Below are 22,101 nucleotides of genomic sequence, written 5' to 3'. Positions count from 1 at the left end.
AATGAAGGGGTGAGCTATATTAGCTCAATAAGAATATCATATTACTCATCGATACAAAAAATGAAAGTTGATAAAAATCATTAAAATAACTAATAGAGTTTTTAATTTAAGTAAATTCATTTATCATAAGTAAAACTATTTATTGCATACTTACCGTTGCGAGATTTTCAAAACCGACTTATAAAGGAAATAGCTCAACAACATCATAATCTCATATTCAAAAAGCAAGAATAACAACTTTTTTTTTTATTTGTCTACTGGTATCTATGGGGGTCCATATGGATGTCCCAGTACGCGTGAATCAACATCTAACCTTATCTGTAACAGCCCCGGAAATTTAAATGAAATATATGTATTAAAAATGTCAAATGCGAAAGTGTAATAAAAATTTTGATTAACATCCCTTACACAATAATAAAACGTACTCAAAACATAAAAGAACAAACTAACTAAAAGAGATACTCGAGATAAGAACTATAAATATAACTATGGAGTCTTTAAGCGTCCCCTTCGCCGTCTTCTTGCGGAACGGGCTCGGGAACAATGTCTTCCTGATCTGAAATAGTTAAATAAGGAATGAGCTACACCAGTCCAGTAAAGACATCACACTATCTCACCGCCACGAAAGTAAAGGTGGGTAGAAAATAAAAATGAGCAATGGAGCATAATTTATAACGAACTCGTTTATTAATATAAAAACTTTTACTGTTCACTTACCTCGGTGAGATCCATAAAAACGACATATGAAAGCAATAACATTATCATCATCATGAAATCATATAAACTGTATAACATAACACTTACCACGTCTTTGCATTTCAATCATTAAACAACATATTTTCCTCTTTTACTAGCCTACTAGTATCCATGGGGATCCATAGGGGGTCCCCGCTGCCCGTGAACCATTAACATTACAACCTGATTCCAGGGTCGTCCTCATACCCCGTCCGGTATGGGCGCCAAAACCATGAACCTCAATACCCCGTCCGGTATGAGGGTGAAACGTGTCGTCTTCATACCCCGTCCGATATGGGCGCCAAAACCATAAATCTCAATACCCCGTCCGGTATGAGGGTGAAACGGGTCGCCCCCATACCCCGTCCGGTATGGGCGCCAAAACACATAAGATCTCCATACCCCGTCCGATATGAGAGACCACGTTCCCAGTAGGGTTCCCTATGGACCCGGTCCGTCTACCATCTCCCAGGATGTCTAGTCAGGCTGTCCACATTATCCACTCATCAATTCACATAATCTTTTTATCTTTTTCCTTGATCTCAATCATCCAATCATACACAATATGTAAACTAGTAATTGACACCAAATAAGACAACACAATATCGAGTTCACCATAATACAAACCATAATAAAAGAAACCATGATTCATGCATACGAGACCATAACATAATTACAACAAACATCATACTGCATTTAATACTGAAAATTAGATCAAACAATAATAAACCAACACTGTATTAGACTCGAGCTCCATTTGCAATCTTAATCAATTATGCATCTATAAAGTCACACAGTACAGTTTAATTATTTATTTAGCTTTAATACCGTGATAGAAAATAGGGTGAGGGGTCCTTCCTTGTTTCGGGGTATGAAATCGACTCTACAGTGCGCCTACGGGCTGTCCCTAATTTCCTTGAATTTTTTTCGAAAAACTGAAAAGCACTACTGGTACCTGCACGTGACCCAAAAAATCCCAAATCAGACCTAGGGCCCCTTTTGGCCAATATCGGAATTCCGGCCAGCGGCTCCGCCGTGCTCCGGCGGCGGCGATTCACCTCGGGTTGGCCGTTTTCTGCCGAATTCGGCCACACTTGCATCGGTCCCTGCGATAAAACAACTCCAGGGCCCTCGATGGGCCAAAAAATCACGAAAAACTAAAACTTACCGGCGGCGGTGCTCTTGGGTGCGGCGGCTCCTCCGGCGTGAGTCGCGTTTTGATGTTTGGCTCCGATCAACCTGTAGAGAAAAGAACAGAGATCACAGTGGTATAAAATTTGTATCGAACGGAGGCCGGGAAGGGCCTCATCGGAGGCAAAAACAGAGGAGGGGCGCGGCGGCGCCGTTGGGCTTCAGCTAGGTTTTTCGGTCGTTTGGCTGGTGGTTTGGCTTCGGTTTGGCCATAGGCAGACTCAGCATCGAAAAACGAGCCAGGAGGAGAAAATTTACCTCGATCAGCAGTCGAAAACTTCCCCGGTGCGGCGGCGAGTGGCGGCGGCCGGCTCCTCCGGTGTCTGGTTCTTCTTCTCCAGCGAGACACTGGCGGCTAGGGTTTTTGTGGTAAGGTGTGGATGGGGTTATTTATACCATTTGCCTTTTAATCTCAACCGTCCATCAAGATTAAATCTGGACTGTTCGATCGCGATTTAATTTTGATTAAATCTGGGCCGTCCATCGCGATGCAATCTGGGCCGTCTGTGCCTGATTGAATCTGGGCCGTCCGTGCGCGTGAATCTGGGTCGTCCGTGCGCACGTTTGATCTGGGCCGTCCGTGCGCGCGGGAACGGATCTAGGCCGTCCGATCGCGCGTACACGGATCGCCCACGTGGCCCGTCCCTTGGTCAGCGTTTCCTTACCACGCGGCGTGTCCTGGTTGGCCGAGGCTGCTGACAGAGCTACTGACGTGGCTGCTGACGCGGGTGCTGACGTGGCTGCTGACGCGGGTGCTGACGTGGCACAACTTTTCTAAATTGTGTTTTGACTCCCGGTTTTCGATTTTCTTTTCAAAAACACCCCCATAATCCAAATTTTCACCCCTTTTTCCCAAAATCAATTTCAATTAAATCCAAATAATATTTTTACCCAATTTTATCATTATTATTATTTTTATTTTCATGAAATTAAATTAAATTAAATCAAATTAAATTAATTAAAAATCTAAAAAATTCAAATAATTAAAAAATAAAAATAATAACACTTAGGTGTTACATTATCAACTAATCAGTCGTCCCCTTACCCCGTCTTGTATGAGCGCCAAAAATATCATCCATCAATACCTCATTCGATATGAGGGTAAAACAGGGCGTTCTCATACCCCGTCCAGTATGAGCGCCAAAAATACCAATTCTCGATACCCCGTCTAAAATGAGGCGACGTTCACAGTAGGGTTCCCTATGTACCCGGTCCATCCACCATCTCCTAGGATATTCAGTAAGGCTACTATTCATTCATTCACTTAACCAATCAGTTTTCTGTTTACCTTTAATGTTTAGTTTCACAATTTAGCAATAAATCAACACAAGACAAACAATACATGCATCAAGAAAACACAAGTGAATCATTTTACCAATTTCAATATATTATCATGCATTTAAAGCTGTAAAATCAAACAATCAGCTAAATAGGATAACAATAATAAATAACTAATTCTGACTCTATTAGTAACCTGTAATTAATTATAGAAACTTTCTAAATTACGCAAAATACCGTATTATTGATAATTGAATAAGGTGATGGATTCTTACTCGAATCAGTGTTCGAAACACCAAACTTTTAGTTGCGCCTACTAGTGGTCCCCGGGTTTCCTGAATTTTTCTGCGGAGATTAAAACATGATTTACGTACCTAAAAATACCCTAAAAAACTCAATATCGGTGTTAAAAATCTTTTCTGGCCAATTTTGAAATTTCAGCACGGCGGCACCACCGTACTCTGACGTCAGCTCCACCACCCGCAGTGGCGGTTTGCCTCGGACTGGCCGTTTTCGGCCAGTTTTAGCCGGTTTCGGCTATTTTTCTACCCATCCCTACGATTCTTTCATTTTGATAATTTTTTTGATTACATGGATTATACCTATTTGCACAAATACCTCGACGAGCCCTGCTCGTTAATACATAGAGCCCCATAAGCATATTTTGCGTCAGTACAGAAATGGGATCCCCTACTCACATTCGTGGTTGAGCATTTTTTTCGGTCAACCTGTAGAAAACAGAACGATGAACACAACGGTAGAAAAATTGTATGAAATAAAAAACAAGAAGGGGCTCATCGGATGCGATTTTTTTATTTTTCCTGTGGCACCGTCGGGGGACTTTACCCATGATTTCTGACTCATATGCCATTTTTTTATCCTTTAATTTGACCATGGAAGTGTTCAAAATCAAATTCTGAGCAAATATGAGAATTTTTACCTTTTTGGCGGTCGGATATGGCTCCAGCATGGTGGCAGGCGGCGGTCAGCTCCCTTCTCCAGCAACTAGTTCTTTTTTTCTGGCGGAGGACTGGTGGCTAGGGTTTGGGTTCAGTGTGAAGTGAGATATTTATACTTGTCTCTTTTAAATCTGGGTCATTCATCACGTTTGATCTCAACCGTCTGATTGCAATTAAAAAAGAAATGAATTTAGACCGTTCATCGCGATTTGATGTCAACCGTACGATCACGTTTAAAGATGCAACGAATCTAGAGTGTTCATCGCGTTTAATCACGACCGTTCGATCGTGCATAAGGAGGGAATGGATTCGAACTGTCCACCTGCGCGGGAACGCATCCGAGTCGTCCGATAACAGGCACACAAATTGCCAGCATGGCACCGAGTAAGCGAGTTTTACAACACAGCGCATTTCAGTTCATTGGAGCTGCTGACTGGGCGGTCCTACGTGGTATAATTTTTTTAATTACGTTTTAACCCCTAGTTTCTAATTTTTTTAAAAAAAATACTATCCGAACCCAAATTTTTACTACTTTTTTCTAAAATTATTTTTAATTTCATCTTCAACCTATTTTTTTTTCTAATTTTACATTAAACAAAATTTAAAAATTTAAAAATTATATTTGTATACATTTTTTTAAACTTTAGAATTAATCCCAAGCCAAATTCTGAACCCGGATATTACAACTCTCCTCCCCTTAAAAGAAATTTTGTTTATCAAATTTGTCTTCCTTCCACTCAATTAAACAGTTGGAGATACTGGGCTCTAAAGTCTGATTCTATATTCCATGTTGCCTCTCTCTGTTTGTGATTCTACCATAGGACCTTAATGAAGAAAATTTCTCAGTTGCGGAGTACTCTACTCTTTCTGTCCACAATACCCACCAGTACCTCCTCATAGGACAAATCCTCCTTGAGTGAAAAGGGCTTGTGGGCCAAGATGTGAGGAGTCCATACTGTACTTGCGTAACATGGACACATAAAAAACATTATGGACCTTGGATAATTCTGGAGGTAATGCTAGTCTGTAGGCGACGGTGCCAATTCTGTCTAAAATTTCAAATGCCCCAATAAATCGAGGATTTAGTTTTTTCCTCTTACCAAACCTACTGATTTTCTTAAAATGAGTAATTTTAAGGAACATCTGATCACCTTTCTCGAATTCCAAATCCCTCCTCCAAGTATCCGCATAACTCTTTTGTCTGCTTTGAGTCGTCTGGATGTTCTTCCTGATCTTAATTATTTTTGTTGTAGTCTCCTCCACAAGATCTGGATTGAATAATTTTCTATCACCCACCTCTTTCCAATAGATCGGTGATCTGCATAGACGACCATATAATGCCTCGTACGGAGCTATGCCGATACTTTCTTAGTAGCTATTATTGTAGGCGAACTCTATTAAGGGTAAATGATCATCCTAATGGCCCCCGAAGTTAAGAACACAAGCTCAGAGCATATTCTCTAGTGTGTGGATCGTTCTTTCTGATTGTTCATCGGTTTGAGGGTGGAATGCGGTACTAAGAGACAGTTTCGTTCCCATGACTTATTGAAAACTAGACCAGAACTGAGAAGTGAACATGAGGTCCCTGTCAGATACTACTATCATTGGCATTCCATATAACCTAACTATCTCCCCAATATGCATTCTTATTAACTTGTCCAAGGAGTCGGTCATCTTGATGGTCAAGAAGTGGAAAGACTTGGTGAGTCGGTCAATAATTACCCAAATGGCATCATGCCCCGAGTGTGCCCTAGACAATCCTGTCACGAAATCCATTGTGATGTGTTCCCACTTCTACTCCGGAATCAGTAGTGGCTCAAGTAGCCCGCTTGGGCGTTGATGCCCTACCTTGACTTACTGACACACCAGACACTTGGAAACAAAGTCGGTTACCTCTATTTTCATCATGTTCCACCAAAATCAGGATCAAATACTTTGATACATCTTAGTGCTTCCAGGATATATGACAAATTTTGAGTTATGAGCATCTATCATGATGTCATTTTTCAGCTCATTGTCACATAAAAACACACCATATCCTGAAATCTAAGCAACTCATCAGCAGATACTCAAAATTCTGAATTTTCTCCCTGTTCTTCATCTTTCTTAAGGGCTGCAAGGGTGGAATCGACTGATTAAGCTTCCTTTATTCTCTGAATCAACTCAGTTTAAACAGTTAGGTGGGCCAAACATGCAACTCTCTTCAGGTCCTGAAGTCGTACCTATTGTGTGACCCCTATTACTTTACATTCTGAAACTATTAGGTGAGCTAATATACCTTACTTTTTTTTGTTGAGTGTGTCGACTACCACGTTGCCCTTATATGAGTGATACAAGATGTTGCAATTGTAGTCCTTGAGGAGTTCTATCCATCTTCTCTGATACATGTTGAGATCCTTTTGAGTGAATATATTTTTCAAGCTCTTATAGTCGGTATAGATATAAAAAGTCTCCCCATACAAGTAATGGTACTAAGTCTTCAAGGCGCAGATAATCGCGGCAAGTTCTAAGTCATGGGTGGGGTAGTTTTTCTTATGACTCTTCAACTGCGTAGACCCATAGGATATGACCTTCCCATGTTGTATCAAGACACAACCCAACCCCAAGTAGGAGGCATCACTATAAACTGTATATCCATCTGTCCCGCTCAGCAAACCCAACACAGGTGCAGTAGTCAACTGCTTTTTAGTTCTGAGAAACTTCTTTTATAGTCCTCACTCCACTCAAACTTGATACTCTTTTTCGTGAGCCGAGTCAAAGGAGCAGCTAGGCAAGAAAATCATTCGAAAAATCTGCGGTAATAACCTGTCATCCCTAGAAAGCTATAAATCTCCTTGACCGATGTCAATTTTTCCCAGCCGAGCACTGTCTCAACTTTTTCAGAGTTTACTGACACTCCATCCCTTGATATGGTATGCCCTAGGAAGATAGTCTGCTCGAGGTAGAACCAACACTTACTCAACTTTGCATACAAGTTATTTTTTCTAAGAACCTGCAAAACCTGAGTCAGATGGTGAGCGTGTTCCTCTCTACTTTTTGAATAGACCAGGATATCATCGATAAATACAATGACGAACTGATTCAGGAATTATCTGAAAACCATGTTCATCAAATCCATGAAGATGGCTGGTGCATTGATTAGTCCATACAGCATGACCAGGAACTCATAGTGTCTGTACCTGGTTCGAAAAATTATTTTGGGAATGTCTTCTGCCTTGATCTTTACCTGATAGTAACCTAAACGCATATCTATTTTGGAGAAGGCCTGGGCACCCTACAACTGATCAAAAAGGTCATCGATCCTGGAAGGGGTACTTGTTCTTGATCGTGACCCTGTTCAGTCTCCTGTAGTCAATAAATAACCTTAACGTCCCATCTCTCATTCCTTACAAATGGGACTCCAGCACTCCAAGGAGAAACACGGTGTCAGATGAACCTATTGTCATGTAATTTCTTGATCTATTTACTCAACTCTTCTATTTCTACATGACTCCTTCGGTAAGGAAAAACTGAGATAAGCTGCGTACCAGACTGAAGGTTTGTGGTGAACTCAACTTCCCTGTCCACTGGTGGTCCAGGAAGTTCATCAGAAAATACATCTGAAAAGTCTCAGACTACTAAGATTTCTTGAATACAAATTCCTTTCTTAAGTTTGTATATTGTAGAGAAAATAATCGACTTAAAGCGCTATGTACTAAAGAATTTGTTAAGGGAGAATAATATTCGAAACTTTTATTAGCTTGTAAATAACTCTTTATTATGAGGCTTAAATACAATTTTTCTTGTGAAACCAACGCACGGTGGTGTGATATGTCGCTAACTAATTCATTCTTGAAAATACATCTGGGTCCCCCTGTGTCAATCTTTATCAAGTCCATCATGGGTGAAACTGAGTCCTGTGGAAGAGGGGCCAGATGTTGCTGGAGAGGAACCGGGTGGCCTTGTAACAATGCCAGATGATATGGTGGGGGCTCTAAATTATATTGTGACAGTGTCAGATGATACGACGGAGGAGTAGAGTTACATCAAGGTGGCGTTAAATCCTCTCGTTATAGGGGTGGCTCATAGTGTTGAAGTGGTAGAGGGTCAAATAGTTCCATCCTCACTTCCCTGGCCCACTGGGCAGAGATGAATCTCTTTAAAATTTCGAAAAACTTATTGACATCCTCTCAAAGCAACTTGTTTCAGGTTGCTATGTTCAATAATGGACCTCATGTCCTCGTATCTTTCTACTTGTTTTTTACAAGGAATGGTTGGGCGATAATTTGTATTTCGTATTTTTAAGTCTTTGTGTAAGGAATAGTTCCGAAGAACGCGACTCTGATACCAACTGTAATGGCCCAGAACTGAAAATGAGATAAATACATGAATTGAATGCGGAAACGAAATAATAAAGTTTAGGGTTTACATTTCTTACACAATAATTTAGAATGCTTAATAGGACTACGAGAATGTCCATTCTAAAAGAAAAACGAAAATAAAAAAAATAAATTAAAAGTAAACAATTGAGCATCTTAGGACTACCTTCACTAGTTTTTGAAGGAGTCTAGATAATAAACTATTCACAACTCTCTTGTTGATCAGGATTTGGGTTTTGGTCCTCTTAATCTGAAACAGTTAATAAAGGGGTGAGCTATACTACCCTAGTAAGAATATCACACTACTCACCGATACAGAAAATGAATGTTGGTAAAAATCATAAAAACAACCAACGGAACTCTTAATTTAAATAAAATTATTATCATAAGTAAAATCATTTATTGCATACTTACCTTTGTAAGATTTTTAAAACCAACCTATAGAGACAATAGTTCAACAACATCATAATCTCATATTCAAGTAAGCAAGAATAACAACTTTTCATTTTTATTTGCTTACTGGTATCTATGGGGGTCCATAAGGATGTCCCATTACACGTGAACTAACATCCAACATTGTCAACTAACCGGTTGTCCCCATATCTCGTCTAGTATGAGCGCCAAAAATACTATCCTTCAATAACTCGTTCGGTATGAGGGTGAAATGGGTCATCCACATACCTTGTCAGGTATGAGCGCCAAAAATACAAATCCTCGATGCCCCCTCCGGTATGAGGCGACGTTCACGGTATAATTTCTTATGTACCCGGTCTATCTACCATCTCTCAGGATATCCAGTAAGGTTACCATTCTTTCATTTACTTAACAAATCAGTTTTCTATTTATCTACAATTTTCAGTTTTACAATTTAATCATAAATCATCGCAAGATAAATAATACATGCATCAAGAAAATACAACTGAATCATTTTACCAATTCCAGTATATTATCATGCATTTAAACCTGTAAAATCAACCGATCGGTTAAATATGACAACAATAATAAATAACCGATTCTGCCTTCATTAGTAACATGTAATTAATTATCGAAACTTTTTAAATTATACAAAATATCGTATTATTAATAAATAAACTTCAATTCTATAAGAAAGAATAAGTTGAGTGATTCTTACCCGAATCGGCGTTCGAAACACTGAACTTTTAGTTGCGCCTACTAGCGGTCCACAAGTTTTTTGAATTTTTCTATTGAGATTAAAACACGCTTCATGTACATAAAAATATCCCAAAAAATCTAAAATCGGTGTTAAAAACCTTTTTTGGCCAATTTCAAAATTTCGGCAGGGCAGCACCATCGTGCTTCAGCGATGACACCGTCGTCCGCGGTGGTGGTTTGCGACAGAATGGCCATTTTCTGCTAGTTCTGGTCAGTTTTGGTCAGTTTTATACCCATTTCTGCGAGAAAACACATTAAGGAGTCTTGGTTAGCCGGAAAAAATTGAAAAATAAAAATTTACCAGCGGCGAAATTTTCTGGGGCAGCACCTTCATCGGCTCACCTTCGCGGCTGGTTATTTTTCCTCAGTCCACCTGTAGAAAAAACAACAGTGAATACAACGGTGGAAAAATCGCATGAAATGAAAAACGGGAAGGGACTCATCGGAAGCAATTTTTGATTTTTTCTGTGATGGCATTACCGAGTTTTACCTGCAGTTTTCGGTTCATCCGTCGTTATTTTTGCTCTGATTTTCGCCATGGGGGTGTTCAAAATAATTTCCGAGCAAATAAAATTTTTTTTACCTTTTTTGGCAGTCGGAGATGGCTCCGGCGCGGCAGCGGGAGGCGTTTGACTCCCTTCTCCGGCGAAGGGCTGGCAACTAGGGTTTAGGTTCGATTTGAAGTGAGATATTTATATCTGTCTCCCTTAAATCTGGATCATTCATTACGTTTAATCTCGACCGTCCGATCGTGTTTTAAAAAAAATGAATCTAGACCATTCATCACGATTTGACATCGACCGTACGATTGCGTTTAAAGAGAAAATGAATATGAACCATTCATTGCAATTTGACCTTGACCGTTCGATCGTGTTTAAAGAGGGAACAAATCTTGGTCGTTCATCGCGTTTAATTGCGAGCGTCTGATCACGCTTAAGGAGGGAACGGATCTGGACCATCCACGCGCGTGAGAATGCATCCAGACCATCCGATTGCAGGTACGTAGATTGCCAGTGTGGCCTCCCGCATGGCACCGAGTCAGTGAGGCTTGCCACGCAGTGCGCTTCGGTTCATCACGACTTCTGACTGGGCAGTCCTACGTGGCGTAAATTTTTTTAATTACGTTTTGACCCCAATTTTTTATTTTTCTTTCAAAAATACCATCCGAACCCAAATTTTCACCAATTTTTTCCAAAATTATTTTTAATTTCATCGTCAACCTATTTTTTTTTACCTAATTTTACATTAAACAAAATTTAAAAATTTAAAAATTATATTTTTATATATTTTTTTAAAACTTTAAAATTAATCTTAGGTCAAATTCCAGACTTGGATATTACAACTTTCCCTCCCGTAAAAGAAATTTGTTCCCTCAAATTTGTCTTTCTCTCACTCAATCAAACAGTTGGGGATACTAAGTTCTGAAATCTGATTCTAACTCCTATGTGGCCTCTCTATGTGTGTGATTCTGCCATAGGATCTTAACGAATGGAATTTTTTGGTTACGAAGTCTCTACTCTTTCAGTCCACAATGCCCACCGGTACCTCCTCATATGACAGTTTCGCCTGGAGTGAAAGGGGCTCGCGGGCCAAAATGTGAGAGGGGTCCGAATTGTACTTGCGTAACATGGACACATAAAACACATTATGGACATTGGATAGTTTTGGAGGTAGTGTCAGTTTATAGGTGGCGATGCCAATTCTTTCTAAGATTTCAAATGGCTCAATAACCAGAGATTTAGTTTCATCCTTTTATCAAACTTATTGATTTTTTTAAAAGGAATGATTTTAAGGAACACTCGATCACCTTTCTCGAATTCCAAATCCCTTATCCAGGTATCCACATAACTATTCTGCCTGCTTTGAGCCATCTGAATGTTCTTCCCGATTTTAACTATTTTGGCTGTAGTCTCTTCCACGAGATCTAAACCGAATAATTTTCTATCACTCACCTCTTCCCAACAGATCGACGATTTGCATGGACGACCATATAACGCCTCATACGGAGCCATGCCGATACTTGATTGATAATTGTTATTGTAGGCAAACTCTATTAAGGGTAAATGATCATCCCAATGGGTCTCGAAGTCAAAAACACAAGCTCAGAGCATATCCTCCAGTGTGTGGATCGTTTTTTCTGATTGTCTACCGGTCTGAGGGTGGAATGCGGTACTAAGGGACAGTTTCATTTACATGGCATGCTGAAAACTAGACCAGAACCGAAAAGTGAACCTGGGGTCCCTATCAAATACTATTGTCATTGGCACTTCATGTAACTTGACTATCTCCTGGATATACTTTCTTACTAACTTGTCCAAGGAGTCGGTCATCTTGATGGCCAATAAGTGGGAAGACTTGGTGAGTCGGTCAACAATTACCCAAATGGCATCATACCCTAAGCGTGCCCTAGACAATCCTGTCACAAAATTCATTGTGATGTGTTCTCATTTTTACTCTGGAATCGGTAGTGGTTGAAGTAGCACACCTGGGCGTTGATGTTCTGCCTTGACTTGCTGACACACTAGACACTTGAAAATAAAGTTAGCTACCTCTTTTTTCATCATGTTCTACTAAAATCGAGATCGGATACTTCGATACATCTTAGTGCTTTTGGGATGCATGATAAATTTTGAGCTATGAGCATCTGTCATGATGTCATTTTCAGCTCACTGTCACATGAAACACACACCTTGTTCTGAAATCTAAACAACCAATCGGCAGAGACTCAAAATTATGGATTTACTCCCTATTTTGCATCTTTCTATAGGGCTACTAGGGTGGAATCGATGGATTGAGCTTCCTTTATTCTCTAGATCAACTCAGGTTGAACAGTCAGGTGGGCCAAACATATAACTCTCTTCAGGTCCTGAAGTCGAACTTGTTGTGCGACCCCTATTACCCTACATTCTGAAACAATTAAGTGAGCTAATATACTTGCACTTTTTCTGCTGAGTGTGTCGGCTACCATGTTACCCTTGCCCGGGTGATATAAGATGTTGTAATCGTAGTTCTTGAAGAGTTCTATCAATCTTCTTTAACGCATGTTGAGATCTTTTTGAGTGAATATGTGTTTCAAGCTCTTATGGTCGGTATAAATCTAAAATGTCTCCCCATACAAGTAATGGTGCCAAATCTTCAATGCGTGAATAATCGCGGCAAGTTTTAAGTCATGGATAGGGTAGTTTTTCTCATGATTCTTTAACTGCTTGGACCCATAGACCATGATATTCCCATGCTGTATCAAAACACAACTCAACCCCAGGTAAGAGGCATCACTATAAACTGTATATCCACCTATTTTGCTCAGCAAGGCCAACACAAGTGCAGTAGTCAACTACTACTTTAGTTCTGAAAAACTCCTTTCATAGTCCTCATTCTACTCAAACTTGACGTTCTTCTTTGTGAGCCAAGTCAATAGAGCAGTTAGGCTAGAAAATCCTTCGACAAACCTGCGGTAATAATCTGTCATCCCCAGAAAGCTACGAATCTCCTTGATCAAGATCAATTTTTCTCAGCCGAGCACTGCCTTAATTTTTTCGGGGTTCACTGACACTCCATCACTTGATATGATATGCCCTAAGAATGTAGTATGCTCGAGACAGAACTCACACTTATTCAACTTTGCATACAACTTCTTTTCTTTGAGAATCTGCAAAACCTGAGTCAGATGGTGAGCGTGTTCCTCTCTTCTTTTTTAAAAGAATAAGATATCATCGATAAATACAATGAGGAACTGATATAAAAATTGTCTGAAAATCCTGTTCATCAAATCTATGAAGATGGTTGGTGCGTTGGTTAGTTCAAACGGCATGACCAGGAACTCATAGTATTCGTACCTAGTTCAAAATGTGTTTTGGGAATGTATTCTACCTTAATCTTTACCTGATGGTAACCTAAACGCAGATCTATTTTGGAGAAGACCTGGGCACCCTACAATTGATCAAAAAGGTCATCGATCCTGGAGGGGTACTTGTTCTTGATTGTGACCATGTTCAGTCCCCTGTAGTCAATACATAACCTTAACGTCCTATTTCTCATTCCTTGCAAATGGGACTCCAGCATGCCAAGGAGAAACACGGTGTCGGATGAACCCACTGTCTTGCAATTTCTTGATCTATTTTCTCAACTTTTCTATTTCTACATGACTCATTCGGTAAGGAAAAAATGAGATAGGCTGCGTACCAGACTGAAGGTTTGTGGTGAACTCAACTTCTCTATCCACTAGTGGCCCGAGAGGTTCATCAAGAAACACATTCGAAAAGTCTTGGACTATCGAGATCTCTTGAATATAAATTTTTTCTTAAGTTTGTATATTGTAGAGAAAACAATCGAGTTAAAACGCTATGTACTAAGGAATTTATTAAGGGAGAATAATATTCGAAACTTTTATTAACTTGTAAATGACTCTTTGTTAGGAGGCTTAAATACAATTTTTATCATAGAAACATTCCACGGTGGCATGATACATCGCTAACCAGTTCATTCTTGAAAATACATCAGGGTCCCCCGTGTCAATCTTTATCAAGTCCATCATGGGTGAAACCGAGTCCCGCGAAAAAGGGGCCAGATGTTGCTGGAGAGGGACCGGATGGCCCTATAACGGTGCTAGATGATACGGTGGGGGATCCGAATTATATTGTGACAGTGTCGAATGATACGATAGAGGAGTAGAGTTGCATCGAAGCGACCCATTTCGGGTTGTCATGTTCAGTAATGGACCTCATCTCCTCGTGTCTTTCTACTTATTTTTTATAAGGAAGTGTTGAACGATAGTTCCTATTTGGTATTTTTAAGTCTTTGTGTAAAGAATGATTTCAAGAAATGCGACTCTGATATCAACTGTAACGGCCCAGAACTAAAAAGGAGATAAAGACATGAATTGAATGCAGAATCGAAACAATAAAGTTTAGGGTTTACACTCCTTACATAATAATTTAGAATGCCCAATAAGGTTACGAGAATGTCCCTTCTAAAAGAACAATTGAAAATAAAAAAAAAATAAACGAAAAGTAAATAACTGAGCATCTTAGAACGACCTTCACTAGCTTTTGAAGGAGTTCAGATGGTGAATCATTCACAACTCTCTTGTTGATCAGGATTTAGGTCTTAGTCCTCTTAATCTGAAATAGTTAATAAAGGGATGAGCTACACTACCCCATTAAGAATATCACACTACTCACTGATACAAAAAATGAAGGTTGGTAAAAATTATAAAAACAACCAATTGAGCTCTTAATTTAAGTAAATTCATTTATCATAAGTAAAACCATTTATTGCATACTTACTGTTGCGAGATTTCCAAAACCGACCTATAGAGACAATAGCTTAACAACATCATAATCTCATATTCAAGTAAGTAAGCATAACAACTTTCCATTTTTATTTGTTTACTGGTATTCATGGGGGTCCATAGGAATATACCACTACGCGTGAACTAACATTCAACTTTGTTAACTAACCGGCCGTCCCCATACCACGTCCCGTATGAGTGTCAAAAATACCATGTCCAGTATGAGGGTGAAACGGGTCGTCTCTATACCTCATCCAGTATGAGCGCCAAAAATAACAATCTTCGATACCCCATACGGTATGAGGCAATGTTTACGGTAGAGTTCTTTATATATCTGATCCATCCACCATCTTCCAGGATATCCCGTAAGGTTTTCATTCATTCATTCATTCACTTAACCAATCAATTTTCTATTTACCTTTAACTTTTAGTTTCACAATTTAACCGTAAATCAATACAAGACAAACAATATATGCATCAAGAAAATACAACTGAATCATTTTACTAATTTCAGTATATTATCATGCATTTAAAGCTGTAAAATCAAACAATCGTTTAAACATGACAACAATAATAAATAACTGATTCTAACTCCATTAGTAATATATAATTAATTTTCAAAGCTTTCTAAATTATGCAAAATACCGTATTATTGATAATTAGACTTTAATTCTATAACAGAAAACAAGGTGAGGGATTCTTACATGAATAGGTGTTTGAAACACCGAATTTTCAGTTGCACCTACTGGCGATCCACGGATTTCCTAAATTTTCCTGCGGAGATTAAAACACGCGTTACGTACCTAAAAATACCATAAAAAATCTAAAATCGGAGTTAAAAACCTTTTCAATCAATTTTAAAATTTCGGGACGACGGCACCACCGGACTACGGCGATAGCACCGTCGTTTACAGCAGCAGTTTGCCTCGAACTGGTTGGTTTCGACCAGTTTTTGCCAGTTTCGGTTGTTTTTATGCCCATCCCTGCAGAATTTTTCGGTGCAGTGACTCCGCTGGCTCACCTTCGCGGCTGTACATTTTTCTTCGGTCAACTTGTAGAAAACATAACGGTGAACACAACGGTGAAAAAATCACACAAAATGAAAAATGAGAAAGGGCTCATCGGAGGCGATTTTTAATTTTTTCTGCAGTTTCCGGCTCATTCGCCATTCTTTTTGCTCTGATTTGGCCATGGGGTGTTCAAAATCAAATTCCGAGCGAATAAGAGAATTTTTACCTTTTTTGGCGGTCAGAGGTGGCTCCGGTGCGGCAGTGGGCGGCAGGCGGCTCCCTTATTCGGCGATTGGTGCTTCTTCTACGGCAGGGGGTTGGCGGCTAGGGTTTGGATTCGGTGTGAAATGAGATATTTATCCACGTCTCCCTTAAGTCTTGACTGTCTGATCGCGTTTAAAGAAGAAATGAATCTAGACTGTTCATTGCGATTTGATCTCGACCGTACGATCGCGTTTAAAGAGAGAACGAATCTGAACCGTTCATCGCATTTAATCGTGATCGTCCGATCGCACCTGAGGAGGGAATGGATCCGAACCGTCTACGCACATGAGAATGCATCCAGGCCGTCCGATCGTGGGCACACGGATTGCCAGAGTGGCCTCCCGCGTGGCATCGAGTCAGCGTGCCTTGCCACGTGTCGTGCTTCGGTTCGTCTGGACTGCTGACTGAGCAGTCTTACGTGGTGCAATTTTTCTTAATTGTATTTTCACTATCAATTTCTGATTTTTTTTAAAAAAATACAATTTGAACCCAAATTTTTACCACTTTTTCTTAAAATTATTTTCAATTTCATCATCAACCTATTTTTTTCTCTAATTTTACATTAAACAAAATTTAAAAATTTAAAAATTATATTTTAATACATTTTTTAAAAACTTTAAAATTAATTCTGGTTTAAATTCTGGGCCCGAATATTACATATAATCATTTAAATATAAAAAAAAAAATTGTTATTTTCATATTGTGTCATTGACATTCAATCAATGTCATTCTCATATATTAATTAACTAAACATTACTAAAATTTATTTAAACAGTATGTTAAGTAAAAATGAGACGTCTTACTTCCTATAACTTAAAAAGGGTTAAAAACTTGAATTACAAAAAATTATAAATCCTCTCATATTGAAATATCACCTTTATAAATACTATTGAAAACCACAACTTTTTAGTGTTCAATACAAAACATTACGTATTTTGAAGGAGGATGTAAGAGGGCTCAAGTACGTATGTATGTATGTATGTATGTATTGGTGTAAGGTTTTTTGGCATTGATTGTAAACGTATAGGATTATTCTATAGGCGCGGAATTTAGTCTGGCAGCGAATGTCTTTTTGCAACATGGACGTGCTTCATTTCTTAGTGCTTGTTTCTTTTTTTAATTTGAAACCAATATTTTAAAAAATTAAAAATTAATTTATTGATCCCCTGAATTTCTTTTTCTAATTAAAAGAATTCTTTATACAAAAATCAGGCATGCCTAAAGTTTTTTAATAGACTAGTTAATGATGATGTAAGGCTTCATACTTCTCGTATATGATTTTTAAAATACGTAAACAAATTATTTTATTACATTGTTATAAATTTTATTTTTCGTCAACTTTATTGATGTAATCGGGTTGATTTTTTTAATAATGTAATAAAAATGTAACAAAAAAACATAAGCTGATAAATATTATTAAAATATTTTATAGTAATTATGAAGTATTGTAGATGGTGATTAGAATTCATGAAAATCATTAAAATTCAAAAACAAGGAATTCAATGCTCGCCGGAAAGGAAGAGGAATTTTTGTTGCAGAGGAAGAAATGCTAAACAAACAATGGCCGTCTGATGAAGATAATGACAGACAAACCACCACCGTCCCTTAGCGGGGGTATGTGCGAAAAAGGGAAGGATCAAAATCTAGAAGAACTGGACTGTCGTTTTCTTGCATCAACACATAATACAACTGTCATCCCAGAAGCTTCTATCCTAAAACCCACCTTTGTGCATCTCTTCGCCTTTTTACTTTGATATCTAAAATAATATTAAATATAATTTTTTTAAATTAACAATGAAAAATAAGATTACTAATCACGATAATAAATTATTTTAAATTTATTTATTTAGAAAACAAAGTCAATTTTATTTTAAATCTTTATAAAAAATAATAAAAGTTTTAATTTATATACAACTAAAACCAAGTGTAAATTGTTAATCTACTTGGCCCCGAAGTATCAAGAGAAAGCAATGGCTTTTTGCTCAATATTTTATTATTTTGCCTTTGCAAAAATAATCATAACGGTGGGCTTAAATTCCGCTTTCCAACTTCTCAAAAAACCAGTTCCATGCTGAGCTGAAAACCAGACTCACCTCCGTCGTCTTCTTTACTCTCTCTCTCTCTCTCTCTCTCTCTCTCTCTCTGAAAGTCTTCTTCCTAACAAATCTTGAGATTATAGAGAAACGAATTCAAGAACTGAAAATTTATCACGAGAAAATGGGGCTTCCCTTCTCTCCCATTGCCATCTCCTCTAAACTTATCGTCTTGCTGTTCCTCATGCTTTCTTGCACAAGCTTCCTTACAACAGGTAATCACTCTTCTTTTTATTTTTTTTACCAGCTTTTTTAAATTTGGAATCTTTATTATTTTCTTGGCTGTTTTTCTGGGTTCTGATTATTTTGCCAAGGTTCGCTTGATTTTAACGGCATTTTCGCTTTTTTTATTATTATTTTTTGTTGTTGGCTAGTTAGAGTTAATATTCTTGAAAATTTTCGAATTTTTATTATTTTATCTGATGAATGAGGAAATGGGTTGTCTTTAATTATCTCCTATTTTAAGCCTCTCTTTTTTTTGGGAAATTTTTACGTTTTAATAATGGGTTTTGTTGGATTAGCAAAGCTCTTAGCTTCATATCGATATTGGAAACTATGGAATCTGGGGTTCTGGTTTTTAGTCTTAAAGGACTCATCTGTAAATTTCTAAATTAGATAGTTATGTTTGCTTATCGGTTAAAGTTTCGGTGGGTGTTCTTCTGAATTCATAATTGATAATTTCTATTTGAATATCAGCTTTATCAAGATTTAGTAGTTCATTAACGGAGGGCGATCATGAATTTTACTGACTAGCAATTGCAAATTGGGAGTATCATAAGTGCAGTGATTGACAGTATTCTTCAGCAACTAGTTATGAAGGATGATGAAATCGATCAAGTCTCTTTCTTTTTTTTTTTTTCTTGGCTTAATGTTATCACACTTTTATGCGGATAGGAGATTGAATATATAACTCTCTCACAATAGCTAATTCTTTTGAAATTTATGTTCTGTGTCTCTTTTTTGTAAATCAAAATTGCTCTGTCATTAAAACAGCCAAGATGTTTTTGCTGTTCGGTTTATGGTCCTTGTATTACTTTCTGATACTAATTTCCAATTCACCATTCAGAGTGAATTATTTTCCCCCATAATCACAGAATCAAATTAACTTATCCCGAAATATCTTGTTTCTCTTTCAGAAGCCTATGATGCACTTGACCCAAATGGAAATATCACAATAAAATGGGACATTATGAGCTGGACTCCCGATGGTTATGTGGTGAGTAGCATGTTTCATTTACATGTATGTCGCTTAGAATCACAAAATAAGTTTTCTGTCAAGTTTTTCGAGAAATCAATTAACTGATAATTAATATCCAATCTGTTCTTTCGACATTTCTGCACTTCTGTCTTCAGAAAGATGTTTCCAAAATTTTGTTGGCAGAGGCATCTTCTTCAAATGGATTTCGTAAATAAATATTTTCATATTCCTTTCTCTTGCTGAATATCTCATCAGTTTCTTAATGGGATAGACAGGCTGTTGTTACTATATACAACTTCCAGCAATATCGTCACATTCAGGCACCAGGGTGGATGCTAGGATGGAAATGGTCAAAGAAAGAAGTGATATGGAACATGGTCGGAGGCCAGACGACAGAGCAAGGGGATTGTTCGAGATTCAAAGGAAACATTCCACACTGCTGTAAGAGGGATCCAACAGTTGTTGATTTATTGCCAGGAACTCCTTACAATCAGCAGATTGCTAATTGCTGTAAAGGGGGTGTTATAAACTCATGGGTGCAAGATCCAACAACCGCATCAGCCTCCTTCCAACTTAGTGTAGGTTCAGCTGGAACTACTAATAAGACTGTCAGAGTTCCCAGAAACTTCACTTTGAAGGCACCAGGACCTGGCTACACTTGCGGGCATGCAAAGATTGTCAGACCTAGTAAATTCATGACTGCAGATAAAAGGAGAGTAACACAAGCTTTGAGTAAGTCACAAAAGAAAACAAGGAATTCTGCATTTTCTACCTACTATAAATTTTCTAAAAGCAAGGTGATATATCCTTAATGTCAGTACCATTTGTAGGATTGGAAGTTCTGCTTGATGGTTATGACATTCTTACTGGTCCTTTTATTAGTTACATTTCTCTTAATGAACTGGAAATTGTGTTATAATTGTATGTAACGATGAAGAAGTTTTTCACCATTAGCAACAAAGATGTTTTAATTACTCTTACTCTTTTAAATGGCAGTGACATGGAACGTTACGTGCACATATTCACAATTCTTGGCTCAGAAAACACCCACTTGCTGTGTTTCTCTCTCATCCTTCTACAACGACACAATAGTTCCCTGCCCGACATGTGCTTGTGGCTGTCAAAATGTTAGTCAGACAGGGAGTTGTGTTGAGTAAGCTTCTCATTCTGAAACCATAGCATTTTTTCTCTTTGTTATGGATTCCTCATTGAAGATTAACGTGATTTAATCAGTTTAATTAACTTTTATTAATTATTTTTCTGTTGTTTAATATATTTTTCTGGTTTCTGATTTTCAGCCCAAAGAATCCACAATTAGCTTCAGTTGTTCCAAGTCCTGGGAAGAATAGTTTGGCACCTGCTGTACAATGCACAAACCATATGTGTCCGACAAGAATTCACTGGCATGTGAAACTTAACTACAGGGAGTACTGGCGAGTGAAGATCACAGTTACGAACTTCAACTACAATATGAACTATACACAGTGGAACTTAGTTGTCCAGCATCCCAACTTTGACAATTTGACTCAGATTTTCAGCTTTAACTATAAGCCATTGACTCCTTATGGTTCCATAAGTAAGTTTGATTCTTAATTCTTGTCTTGCATTTTATACTGTGTTGACAAGAAAACCAGTTCTTTTTTTGGTTGGAAATGAAGATCAGAATATTGATCCAGGCTAGAGTAAATCCACTATGCTGTGTGCATTGTATTTAATAGCATGGTGCGAGGAGTGATTGGTTTTGGAATTGGGAGCAACTGCAGGCATAAATTCCTTCGATATAGTTGTACAGAAGTACTTTGGAGTGATTGGTTTTGCTGTTTTTTTTTCTTTTTCATGACAGATGATACTGCTATGCTCTGGGGGATCAAGTTCTACAATGATTTGCTCATGCAAGCTGGTCCTCTTGGTAATGTACAGTCAGAGCTGCTTTTCCGAAAGGATCAATCAACTTTTACTTTTGAGAAGGGTTGGGCTTTCCCTAGGAGGATCTATTTCAACGGAGACAATTGTGTGATGCCACCTCCTGATTCTTATCCATGGTTGCCAAATGCTGGTTCCAAACAGCATCTATCTCTGCTTGCCTTAATTCTCTCCTTCTTATCAGCGTTGGCATTCTTAAATGAATACCCATAAACTCTTCACTGTGAAATGGAGTTTCTACAATTTTTGACTGGATGGTTCAAACCTTAAACTGATGATAACCCAATTGATGAGTTCTTATCTTTGTTTGTGGTGTCTTCTTACCATCACGTGGGTGAAAGTGCAGTATTTTTTCTGGGTTGTCAAGAAACTGAGTGGTTTCTTCATAATGTACTGGCAGGTGACTTCCCCATTGTTTAGTGGTTACTGTGGTACTGCATCTTCATCTTTGTATTTATGTAGAACTCCTACTTGTGAAATACACAACTGTTGTAACAAGAAATAATACATTAATGAAGCATATATGCTAAGCTGGATTTGGTGGTTCATTATTCCTTCTGTTCCATCTTTTTTTTAAATGTATAACAAGTTCTATAAATTGATGGCCTGTCTTGACCAAAAATTTAGTA

The 22,101-nt window shown here is 38.1% G+C and overlaps 2 protein-coding genes across 3 annotated transcripts; one reads left to right on the top strand and one right to left on the bottom strand.

Annotated features, from left to right (window-relative positions):
- Positions 1–11,215: 11,215 nt before the first annotated feature.
- LOC148269124 (uncharacterized) lies at positions 11,216–11,706 on the bottom strand. The gene is made up of 2 exons (XM_088217060.1): positions 11,502–11,706; positions 11,216–11,400 (listed from the first exon to the last, which is right to left on the bottom strand). The coding sequence occupies exons 1-2, from the start codon at positions 11,704–11,706 to the stop codon at positions 11,216–11,218; spliced, it is 390 nt and encodes a 129-aa protein (XP_088073186.1).
- A 6,506-nt stretch (positions 11,707–18,212) lies between these two features.
- LOC110820253 (COBRA-like protein 1) lies at positions 18,213–22,020 on the top strand. 2 transcript variants are annotated; one of them, XM_088216979.1, is made up of 6 exons: positions 18,213–18,566; positions 19,488–19,567; positions 19,825–20,281; positions 20,546–20,702; positions 20,848–21,125; positions 21,393–22,020. In XM_088216979.1, the coding sequence occupies exons 1-6, from the start codon at positions 18,476–18,478 to the stop codon at positions 21,683–21,685; spliced, it is 1,356 nt and encodes a 451-aa protein (XP_088073105.1). In that variant the 5' UTR covers positions 18,213–18,475; the 3' UTR covers positions 21,686–22,020. The 2 variants fall into 2 exon arrangements, with proteins under 2 accessions (XP_088073105.1, XP_088073106.1); XM_088216980.1 differs by lacking the exon at positions 18,213–18,566 and having other exon boundaries at positions 19,821–20,281.
- The last annotated feature ends 81 nt before the right edge of the window (positions 22,021–22,101 follow it).

The sequence above is a fragment of the Carica papaya genome, chromosome 1, assembly GCF_054855325.1.
Source record: "Carica papaya isolate Zhongbai chromosome 1, ASM5485532v1, whole genome shotgun sequence".
In the NCBI taxonomy this organism is placed as follows: Eukaryota; Viridiplantae; Streptophyta; class Magnoliopsida; order Brassicales; family Caricaceae; genus Carica; species Carica papaya.
The sequence above is the reverse complement of the archived record's forward strand: the minus strand, read 5'-3'. Positions and strand labels throughout refer to the sequence as shown.